This window comes from Arachis stenosperma, chromosome 6 (assembly GCF_014773155.1).
Source record: "Arachis stenosperma cultivar V10309 chromosome 6, arast.V10309.gnm1.PFL2, whole genome shotgun sequence".
Lineage (NCBI taxonomy): Eukaryota > Viridiplantae > Streptophyta > Magnoliopsida > Fabales > Fabaceae > Arachis > Arachis stenosperma.
The window spans coordinates 142,483,979-142,495,952 of record NC_080382.1 but is presented as its reverse complement, the minus strand read 5'-3'; the positions used below and the strand labels follow the sequence as shown (position 1 = coordinate 142,495,952).

General features: G+C 33.2%; 1 protein-coding gene across 1 annotated transcript; it reads left to right on the top strand.

Annotated features, from left to right (window-relative positions):
* Window positions 1-7,397: 7,397 nt before the first annotated feature.
* Window positions 7,398-11,796, top strand: LOC130933214 (protein NDL2). Its single transcript, XM_057862763.1, has 11 exons — window positions 7,398-7,665; window positions 9,105-9,204; window positions 9,601-9,698; window positions 9,837-9,925; window positions 10,073-10,133; window positions 10,247-10,333; window positions 10,417-10,494; window positions 10,575-10,631; window positions 10,746-10,801; window positions 10,933-11,068; window positions 11,155-11,796. Exons 1-11 carry the CDS (start codon window positions 7,579-7,581, stop codon window positions 11,365-11,367), a joined length of 1,062 nt encoding a protein of 353 aa, XP_057718746.1. The 5' UTR covers window positions 7,398-7,578; the 3' UTR covers window positions 11,368-11,796.
* The last annotated feature ends 178 nt before the right edge of the window (window positions 11,797-11,974 follow it).

Here is an 11,974-nt window from a genome sequence, read left to right as displayed (position 1 = left end):
TATTTTTCTAAGTCTTTCTACGAAACGCACCGACTTAAGCTCGACAAAACGTGAAAATCCCATGAACCGACCTAGATGGTCGTCAGGATAAAACGACGAGGCACAAGTCGGTGTAAAGAGGTTATATGAGTCGATCGTAAAAACTCGGAAACAAGTCCGACTCATAAGTCGGAACAACATTCCGAGTAAGAAAGCTCGGAAACATACCGATCCCTAAATCGGAGCGTAGAACCGAGTAGAAGAAAAACGCATCGCAAAAATAACCTAAGTCATAGGAACTCGCTAAAACAAAAGTTGAGTATAAGGAATAACGAAAAGAGATATGAAAACCTAGGAAGAAGTTTAAAGGATGTCCCAAAAAATCCTTAAACGAAAAACTCCGAAAAACAAACAAGCCGAAAAGAAAGGTTTTCAAGAAAAAGCCAAGGGGAATTCGGAAAAATAGAAAAGCATGCACACACAAGGTAACTTAAACCCTTATCCAAAAAGGGTATTTATTTTGTTAATCTAAACCCTTACTCAAAAAGGGCACTCACCAAAATATTTTGTTAACGGCCTTAAAAGGCCAAAGGAAATTGTTCAAACCTCACAAGAACAAAATAAATAAAGAGTTTAAGAATGGGGGGCCCACAGGCCGGACCCCCAAATAGCCAAAGATCATTTTTTCATAGCAGATGGGTCACCACCACCAGAATCGGGAGGAGCACCAGAAGCATCCATGGGAGATGAAGGGATCGGAGGAACATCTTAAGAACTCGGAGCATCCTTAGGTTGTGGAGGAGACTCAATAATCCTCTGCCCCCAAGTCTTCAATTCTGACTCGGAAACCACTACGGGGACAGGAGGATCCACGATGGCACCATCAATAACAATTTTATCAGGATGTAAAGGAGAAAGATCCAAGTCGGGAGCAATGACCCTGACTTGCTCCAAGAAATCCTCCAAGACTCCTCGGCGCCATCAGCAATTGAGTCCTCCAACTCATCATATGCCTTCCGAGAGTTCAACAGATCGTTCTTCACAGACACAAGGTCCTTGAATAAGCTTTGGTAACTGGCCTGAGCCGTTTTCCTCAGCTCCACCTCCATGTTGTACTGGGCCTGCAAAGCTTTCCCCTACTCCCGAAAGGTATCTCTCTCCTCCCTCAACTTGGCAATTTCTTTCTTCAACTCTCCCTCATGCTCCTGATATGAGCGAAGCCTCCCCTCCAGCTCCTCGACCTTCGAGGTCGTCCCTAAAGAGCTGAGGGGAGCCTTCTCAAAAATATCCAAGAGCTTACCACATACCCCCGCCGCCTTGAGACTTTCCTCGACCATAGTGGTAAGGTGACCCCGAACAGACATATCATCCATGCCTATTCGAACATGGGGATAGATATTCTTTCGGACAAACTCAAGGGCATCCGCCCTAGCCTCAGAAGCACCAGACTCTAAAGTCTTGCGCTTCTTTGGATCGGGGGAAGGTCGGACGACGGGGAGCGACTGAGAGGGAGCTGAAGAAGAAATTACAATAGGCTTGGAAGAAGTCCCCATGTTGCGAGGGGGAGGAGGAGGAGAGATAACCTTGGCGCCACCAGACCGAGCACGAGATTTAGCTTTAGCCTCCTGGACCCTCTGAAAAGATTCTTGAGCGTTTGTTTTTGCCATTTCTGGAAAAAGAAAAACAACAGTTAAAGAATCAAACAAGTCGGAATGATCAGTTAACAAGTCGGAAACTTAACAGATCAGAAAAAACCACCTAGCTGTGATTGAACAAAGGTCGGAGACCCTTGGAGAAATTTTTTAGTATCCAAATATGGGGCCCTCCCCCACACTTCTCGGAAGAACCCCACGACAGCAACCTCTACCTTATCCAGGTCATCCAGACCATATTTCTCACAAGGAAAGGCCTCCAGCCAGTATAAAGGAAAGCGAGGAAAAGAATTATCATCCAGAAAAAAGGGGTGATGACTCTCTACAGCTTGCACTTTGAAAAAGAAATTTTTAAAGTCATGAAAAGATTCATCAAAAAGGGTAAAAACCCTCCGACCTTGTATGGCTCGGAAGGAAACCCATTGTTGTTTGTTATTCAGCCCACTAAAAGGCTTGGTCATATGAAAAAGATGGAAAAAGATTTTCAGAGAAGTGGGGAAATCCAGAGCCTGGCTAATGAACTGATAAATTTTCAAGAAACCCCAGGAGTTGGGGTGAAGCTGGGTAGGGGCAACCCGACAATGCTGCAAAACCAACATCTCAAAATCTGAAAAGGGCAGAAAGACGCCCAGACGGGTGATCATGCACTCATACATAAAGAAGAAATGGGGAGCCGTTTCGTTGGCTCTCCCATGACAGACTCGATCCTCTAAACCGGGAACCAGCAACTCATATTTAGGCTCATCCTCATCCGAAGTACAGAGCCGATGATGGGTGCGAAGGTGAGTAATAAACTCCGCATCTACCAACGGCTCCTCCCCTAGAACAGTAACGTCAACCCAATCTACGGAGGCCATTTTCTTTCTCTAAGAAAAACGAAGAAACCTACAAAGGGAAAAAAAGAAAAGGGAAAGAAAAAATCAAAAAACGAAGGTCTCTAAAAGAGGAGGAAAAAGAACCAGTCGCGAGTCTACAAGCCTATTTCTCTACAAAAGCAAAGTCATATGAAAGGTGCGAAAAGGGAGAAAGAAACTAACCTCTTTTTGAATGAAGATAGGAAGAAGCGAAAGTCTCCGGAGCACAAGAATGCAGTACGAGTAAACACGACACGTACAAAGAAAGAAGAAGTTCGAAAGATTGCAGAAACGGAAAATGGAAAGAGAGGGAAAGTATTTATAAACATACTAAGGGGCATAACGGTAAAAACGAGGCAGTCATTAATGAGATTGCACCGTTACCAAAGCCCTCAATCCCTAAATGCTTCCTTAACGGACACGACGCTTGAATTGACGTAACTGTCAGAAACAAAAGGTCGCGAAAATCACGTCGGTTTCAAAACCCGTGAAAGTCGGCTACGGACCCGAGTTAAATACTTGAACCCAAGCCTTAAAAAAGATCTTGGGCTCAAGTAGGGGCACTGTTCATACCCTGGCCCAACGTTAAAGGCCCAGGTCCAATTAAAAGGCCTAATCCAATAGATTAAGCCTAGTTAAGCACCGACCTTCACATAAGAAGTCGGTGTTCAGCACGACTTGCTCTAAAGAAGTCGGACGTGAGATTAGCTGGCAGATAAGCGCTCATTCAAAAGAGTAACCGCCCCTAAAATCTCTCTAACCGCTTCACAAAGCCATATCTTAACCTCCCTAAGATAATGGGACGGTTATTATCCTAAAGATACGGCACTACTTCAACGGTGGTTATTGGCTCACCACTATAAGTACACTGACACTCCTCAGGTATTTCTAAGCCCAATACTCTCTAGACCTGCTCACACCCTTGCTAACTTAGGCATCGGAGTGTCTTTGCAGGTACCACCCCCCATTCACTTGTGAACACACATCGGAAGGAGACTCCAGCGTGCAAACCAGCTCGGAGACTACCATCCTTAGGCGATTGGGCTAATTAGCGCCATCCATTCAATCCATCTCCGGTTACCCACCGTAACACTTTCTAAATCAAACAAAAAATATTTTTTTAATAAATATAAGTAATAATAATTATATTTAATAAAATAATTTTTAAAATTAAAAAAAGTTAGAATAGAGATAAATATGACAAAATTGTGAAAGAATAGGAAAAGAAAATATGAATAAATTTTATTGATTGTTGATTAATTGAATTGAACATGTGTTCTAAACTATGAGAATAAAACTAAATATATATAGAGCATTGTCCTATGAAAGATAAAAGTAAAGATAAGATAAGAAGAGAAGATAACATAAAGATAAGATAAGATAAAATAATAAAGATTAAAATTAGAACTGAATTTATGTATTCTGTTGGGTTGAATTTGTGGACCACAAGACTTCTTTATTGTTGTCATGGACTAATATAAAAGAGTAGTTTAATAAAATATAAAAATATATTTAGATATTTATTAATATATATAAAATTATATTAAACTTTTTATTTTTAATAAATACAAATTAACTTTAAAAAAATATCTCATTAAGAATTTTTAAAAGTATCGCTAACTACTTTTAAAACCTAATATAAGTATATAAATTTTTTTATTAACCAAATAAAATGGCTGTGACTCTGTGAGCACATTCCTGAAAAACTTTATGAAATCAGACCTTAGTATTATAAGTGCAAATACTTTTATGTATTTTCAAATGATTAAAAGACACTAAAAAAGTTTCAAATTAAATTATTGGAAGAGTTTTAAGTGTACTAAGAATATCGATGTTTTAGTTGATTTAAGCGTTGATCTGAATTATAAAAATATATATAATATATATTAATTGAAATCATTGGTTAAAACAATTGAGACGCTGGTGTTCCAATATACTTGAAATTTTTCCTAAATTATTAAGACGGTTAGAGCAACTCCAATGGAGAGTTCCTCTCTCACTTTTTCCTGACACAAAGGAACTCTAACAATTGGAGAAAAGGATATGAAAGTCTTCCCACAAGTCCCAAAGAAGACGAGTTTCTCCTCAGAGGGACTCTATCCTACCAATGATAACTTGCCATGTGACAAGTTATCTTTAAAATAATAATTAATTAAATAATTATATTTAATTATAATTAATAAAAATAATTAAATTATAATTAATCATAATAAATAATTACATTATTATTTAATTAATAATTTATATTAATGATTTAAATCATAATTAAAATAATTATACTCAATTATAATTAATTAAATTTATTTACATAAAAAAATAAATTTAATTTTTTTTATATTATAAAATAATTTTTAGTGAATTATTTATTTTTATTTATAAAATTTAAATATTAACCACATTACAAAATAATAGAGTTTAACTATATTTTTTTATATTAAATAATTTTACAAATTAATATAATTTTGAATTATATATTGTATATTATTTTCATCTATAAATTTATTTAATATTAATATTTTTTAATAGTGAATCTTTTTAAATTTATAAATTTAAATTATATTATTGAAAATAATTAATTACATTAACTTTAAGAATTTTAATTAATTAATTAAATGGACTACAACAGAAACTACAGTTAGTTCCTTCTAATGGAGAAGAGAGAGATGTTTTGAGTTCCTATTTACTGTTTATGACACAAAAGTTAATGTAGAATTACTTTTTATGACAGATGCAATGGACCATAAACAAAAACTGGAATGAATTCTTTATTGAAAATGGTCTTATGATTAGAACTGTACTTTTGACTGATCATCTAAGTATGAATGAGTAATTATGCTATGCGAAATAGTGAAAGTGTAATTACTGTTAGATCATTTAAGAGTAGCAGTACTGTTCTGTGATCATTGCAATAATGATGATATAGAATATTAAAAATGTGTTCAAATTAAATTGACCTTTTTGTTTATTCTCATCTTATTGCGTATTCATTTTGTTATTTCCATTAAGCGCACAAACACGATAGTTAGTTAATCATAGTTCTTTAACTACTATGCTGTTCAAAGAATCTTACTTTATAAAAGTGTATGAATTTTATAATTAAGATGTGCTTGTATAATACGTTTGGTTAAAAACGGAAAACAAAGGTAAACCTTTTCATTTTTCAATTCACAAATGTAATCTATCTCAACAAAATCTTCTTATTAGCGTAGGCAACAACTCTGTCGGTTGAGAAAATAATGATAATAATAATAGTAGTAAAATAAATTAAACCTTTTTTGTTGATTCAATCCTTTTTTATTTTTCATGCATGGTACCGAATTATTGATTTGCATATACGTAAATTGGAATGCCATTGTAGGGACAAAGTATGCCAAATTTTCAATGGAAAATGATATGTCTGTTAAATGCATGAAAGTGGAGCCCAATTTTCATTTTCCGAAGCCACAAATGTCACAAACTATAGCGTTGCATGGTTGTTGGGAGCTGACTTTTTATCTTCATTTTTGCATAATAATTAATGAATAATATAAAGGTGTTTTTCCCTTTTCAAAATACATACCACCGTTTCTTAAATAAAAAATTCAAGCATTTTAATTAGATACTTAAATGTATAAATAAATTTAAAATACATGTATAGAGAAAAAATATCTATTCTCTTATATGAAAATTGGACTAGTCTTAAAAAATTACACGCCAAGAAAACAAAAGAAAAAGAAAAGCATTGAAATCCTTATTATAAAATTTTCACTACAAAGTACAAAGAAAAGGCACACGAAATTTGTCACAACATAATTACGATTGCATATCGTCATTTATTTATTTAATTATTTGAAAAAGCTGTTCAAATTTTGCTAATATTCAAGAACAACAAAGATATAGAGTATTCACTTATGATTAAAAAAATAAAGAATTGAAGTATTAAAAAATTAATCATATATAATATTTTACATATTTTAATGTATACTATGTGTTTTAATATACAATACTCTATATAAAAAATTAAATTTAATTTTGATGTACAGACGTTCAATCATACATATTTATTTTTTTAAATGATTATTTATGTGTTAAACGTTAAAAATATTTACTAACATGATAATACATCATTCAATGTATATGTGTAAAGTTTTTTTATATTATCAGTAAATTAAAAATTAATTTTAAATAATTAATTAATTTATGTGTATTTTGATGGGACATATGAATTAAGATGTAAAAGGGAAATTAATAAAGGTAATCCACTAGTGTACTTATAATAAGAGGAAGCTTGTACCCTTTAACAAAGAAAAAGAAGACAGAGAGAATAATCACCCATTAATCAATAATGTCATGTGAATATAAAACTAAATTACATGTAATCTTTTATATATATATTTAATGTATATTATGTATTTTAATGTAATTTTATGTATATAATTATATTAACAGTTAATATTTAGTATACATATTACATAATTATTTCACTTATAGATTTAGTGGTTCTCTCTTAAATTTTTTAACCAAATGGTGAAAGTTGGATATTGTTTTTCACTTTTTTGTATACATATTACATAAATATTGTTTTTTTTTAATTCTTTAATTGATTTTGTATGTTATGTTATTATATTATATATTATTTAAGTGATACAAAAAATGAAAAAAATCTATATAATAGAAATCACACTTGATAAGGTTAATTAAAATGAAAATATTTTTTTATTTAATTATTAAAAAAAAGAGATGGAGGAAGTGTCGGCTAGGAGAAGTGTGGCTAATTCATAATTCAACAAAATTGTGAGGTTTCATTGAAAATTGAAAACTGAAAAGCAGCCCCTCATTACTTATAAATTTATAATTTCCTCCCTTCCCAATTCCCGATACTTATATATATATATATATATATATATATATACGCACACTAATTAGCGTCGGTGACTCGTTTTGGACTCGCTCGAACTCAGTTGTTTCCTTCCTTCCTTCCTTCATTCACGAACACACATATTTTTCGTATTTTCTGAATTTCTGATATTCCCTCATTACATAACTCTTCTCTTTCTCTCTCTATAAAAAACGAACAACACGAAGAAATTATTCAATCAATTAACAATTTCCAAATGCAAATGAAGATGAGAGAGCGGGAAATGGCGGCTTCAACCGATTCTGTTTCGGTCGACATTGATGCTTTCTCTCCTCCTCCAAAGGTATTATTATTATTTATTAATTTATTGTTATTATTCACGTTAACGTTACATTATTTACATGCTGCATTCTGTTTTCTTTACGTTAATGTTGTTGTTAAAGTGTGAGTGTTTATGTATTTCAATTATCAAGCAAGGTAATGAATTCGTATATGATTTTTCTCTTGTCGTTTTGTTTTCTTAGAAATATTTTTATGTTTTAAGATTCTACTTGTATTCAGGAGAAAAGAAAAATATTATTATTTGATCATGTAAAAGTGAACATGATATATAGAAGGTATTACAATGATTGGAATTTCTGTCTCAAAGATGATGTTCATGAGATTATAATCTTGTGCCTCACATTGTATGTTATATTATCATCATTATGATGATGACGGCAAATACAAGCATTTGGTTTAAGTAGTTTGGCAGTTTTTTTTTTTTAATTATAATTTAAAGTAATGTGGAGAAATCAGTATTTTAGTTGTGGTATATAGTAAAATTTTGGATATTGAATGCTCAAATTAAAGAAAAAAAATGTTATTATTTTTTAACTTCACTTGTTGGTTAAATAAATTGATTTTCCTTGTGTTGTGGTTAAGACTTTTGTTTAGTACGGCTATAATAAAAGCTAACGAAGTTTAGTTTGATTGTTCAGTATATAATCTGAGATTGTGATGATGTAGGTGTTAAATGGTTACTTTAAATTTGGCAGACAACTTGATTAGTATTGCTATCAGATTATTAATTTGCTGGAATTTGGATATTGGTTAGACTTTAGAGATTTCTAATTTCTAAATACTTTTAAAATTTTATACGGGTGAAGACTCTTTGCGTTATCAAGCTTTGAATGGGTTAAGAAATGTGATTATTTAAGGATTAATTTTATAAGCTGATCAAATGTGCAGATTCTGTTGGATTTCCCATGGTTTGATAATAAAAAAAAAAGCGGGGGAAATGTAAAAGAAAGACATGTGATTTTGTTTTGAGTCTTTACTTTTATATTTTCTATCGATGGTAATATTGTGGCCATAGTGAGATAATATACTATTGAAAGTTATCTTTTCACATGCAATCTGCATTCCTTCCTTGAAAGCTTTGTACCTTCTATGTTATGAATTGCTTCTTCACATTGACTTGTATTTCGTACCTTGGAAGTTTTGTACCAAAGCATTGCGTTTTTTGCTGGAATTGCAAAACGCACTTACTATTTATTTATGGGTTGTTTTAATTTCTTATAGAATGTCCGAATAAAATGCTGACTTCAAATGCTAATTGAGAAGTGTTAAGGGAGCTTCAAAAAATGATTTTCTTTGCTGCTGACTGTTAACCAGACAGGGTATAAAACATCTATTGTTCTGCTTTCCTTGTTTTGAAAATTTAGAGGTGGTGATTTATCATGAGTTTATGGTTAACTTAATGTTCTTTTTCTTATTAACATGCCACTGTGACGTCTGCAGGAACATATTGTAAGAACACATTATGGTTATGTCTCTGTTGCTGTATATGGAGACCCAGAGAAGCCAGCTCTTATAACATATCCTGATTTGGCTTTGAATTGTAAGTTAAATGTATCTTAGATTTTGGTATTCCCTTGTACTTAACTCTATATCTTTCATTAAGCATTTCTTTTTCTTCTTTTTTATTTTTTTTTATGATATAACATTTATAGTCTGCTTAACCTGCTCCCCCAGTTAGTTTAATTTTAAAATATATACCAATATCTTTGTCAAAAATTCAAATAATTGCTATTTTTGCTCATGAAAAATATGGCTTAGTTCCTCATGAAGTTTTTGTTAAAAAGATAAGGTTTGATCTTGAAGAGATGTATACACACAAAAGAAATCTAAAAAATGTTTTTTTGGTAGTCCAAACATTGATCACTTTCTTAACATGTCTCTTCTATTGACATTCTAATAACCTAACCTTTTGTTTTCATGCATGTGGTTTCATCAGATGTCTCCTGCTTTCAGGGGTTATTATTCTGTCCCGAAGCATCCACCCTTTTGCTCCACAATTTCTGCATATATCACATCAGTCCCCCCGGACATGAGGTCTGTAGCTTTATATCTTTAAGTCATATTGCAGTGTTACTTGATGTATATCTCCTCACTGTTATAAATTCCTTCATTGGTAATATTTTAAGTTCTTGCTTTCTTATCATCTTGTACTTTGTTCAAGAGTTGTCGCAGTTGGGAGCTCCTGAGATTGTTCCAGATTATCCAATTCTTTCTGTTGACGACCTAGCAGATCAAATAGCCGAGGTTCTCAACTTTTTTGGGTGAGTAAGTTCAAGCTTAATCTGTAATTGATTTCCATTTAATGACATAACGAAAATTAGTTTACACCAATTTCCATTAGGCTTTGAATATTGGCAGTTGTTCATTTTGAGAAGGCAATCTGACCCCAACATTCCTTCTGTCTGCAGTCTTAGTGCAGTAATGTGCATGGGAGTAGCTGCCGGGGCTTACATTCTTACCTTATTTGCTGTAAGTTATTATGTTGGTGCTATGCAGCCTCTCCCCTTTTTAAATTACATTAGCGTTTCAATGATGGATGTTCAATTTTTCTAATGTTTTTATGTGTTTACTGTTTACAATAGATGAAATATAGACAACGTGTACTTGGCTTGATACTTGTTTCACCTCTATGCAAAGAACCATCTTGGACTGAGTGGTTGTGCAACAAGGTTCTTTTTCTATACCTAAAACACTATGTTGTCTTGTAAAAATAAATGTCACTTCTTTCTTATGATTTTGGTAACATATGCAGGTCATGTCAAATTTACTCTATTTTTGTGGCATGTGCGGGGTGGCAAAGGAAATGTTGCTGAAGCGGTACTATAGCAAGGTATACTTTGTGCATCCAAATTCCCTCTTTCTACTTCCATTTAGTGAGGCTGAGTTATTTGCTTTTATTTATGGTGATAGGACATTCGAGGTGGTGCTCAATTCCCAGAGTCAGATATAGTTAAAGCTTGCCGAAGGGTTAGTGAATATTTTTTGTTGTTGTACAACAACTCTATTATGGCTGGTTGCTGGTTACTTGAAGCTGACCACAACTCGTCTTTGTCTGATGTAATATTTTCTGTCTTCTGACAGTCACTGGACGAGATGCACAGTTTGAATGTGTGGCGGTTCCTTGAAGCTATTAACGGGTAAGATTACTTTCACTGCAAGATATTAATTCTTGCTAGGGTTGCAACTTTCAGTATGTCTTAGCATTGTGCTAGTTGCTCTGTGATAATCACTTTTGTCCCGCCCTTAACTTTGTATTGTCGTGTAACAGGAGACCGGACTTAAGTGAAGGATTGAGAAAATTAAATTGCCGTTCACTAATTTTTGTTGGGGATATGTCTCCTTTCCACTCGGAAGCTCTCCATATTACTTCAAAGTTAGACAGGCGATTCAGTGCCCTAGTCGAGGTGTGTAATATCGCTCGACTGGATGAAATTTGAATGTGTTAACGAGCTATAGATTTGATGGCTGTTTTTTTTTTGTGTAACTACAGGTTCAAGCATGCGGGTCAATAGTGACAGAGGAGCAGCCTCATGCTATGTTAATACCAATAGAGTACTTTCTGATGGGATATGGTTTGTACAGGCAATCCAAGAGTCTCAGCCCTAGAAGTCCATTGAGTCCATCTTGGATCTCGCCGGAGCTTTTTACGCCAGAGAGCATGGGTTTGAAATTGAAACCGATAAAGACACGAATTCCCACGTAAACCCAGTAGATGAATGAGGTTGCTTCTGATTTTTGATCTGTTTAATTGAATTCTGGGGTTAGTTGGATATCTGATGAATGAAGTGATTCCAGATTGCTTGTAGATAAAGGTGATGATGAAAATAAGAAATCAACCACAAAAGAAATGGGAAAGAATTTGGTTGAAATCAACAGATAGTAATTCTTTGATTTGTAATCATATAGATATTTTAATTGATGATCTGAAGCCTGAATGGTAGATAAAGCTTCGGAATTGTCGTTTTTGGATTACCAAAAAGAGAAACAAAAGGATGTTGTTGTGGTTATGATTGTAAAGCAAACATGGAGGGCAAATTGTTACTTCATGCAAATGTCTTGTTTCTGAAGTAATTTCATCATGTTGAAATAGAATAGCGTCTTTCTTAATTGAAGGTATGAACATTTATTGGAATCTTAATATGATGTATGTCAGTATGTGAAATAGAGTTCAATTGTTCATGCACATGGTTGTTAATAACAAGGGGAAAAAATACAATTTAAAAGCCAAAAATAAAAACAAAATAAAAGGGTTCGGATTGCCTGAAAATTCTTTAATGATTAAAAAGTTTAGAATGAAAATAACTTGAAAA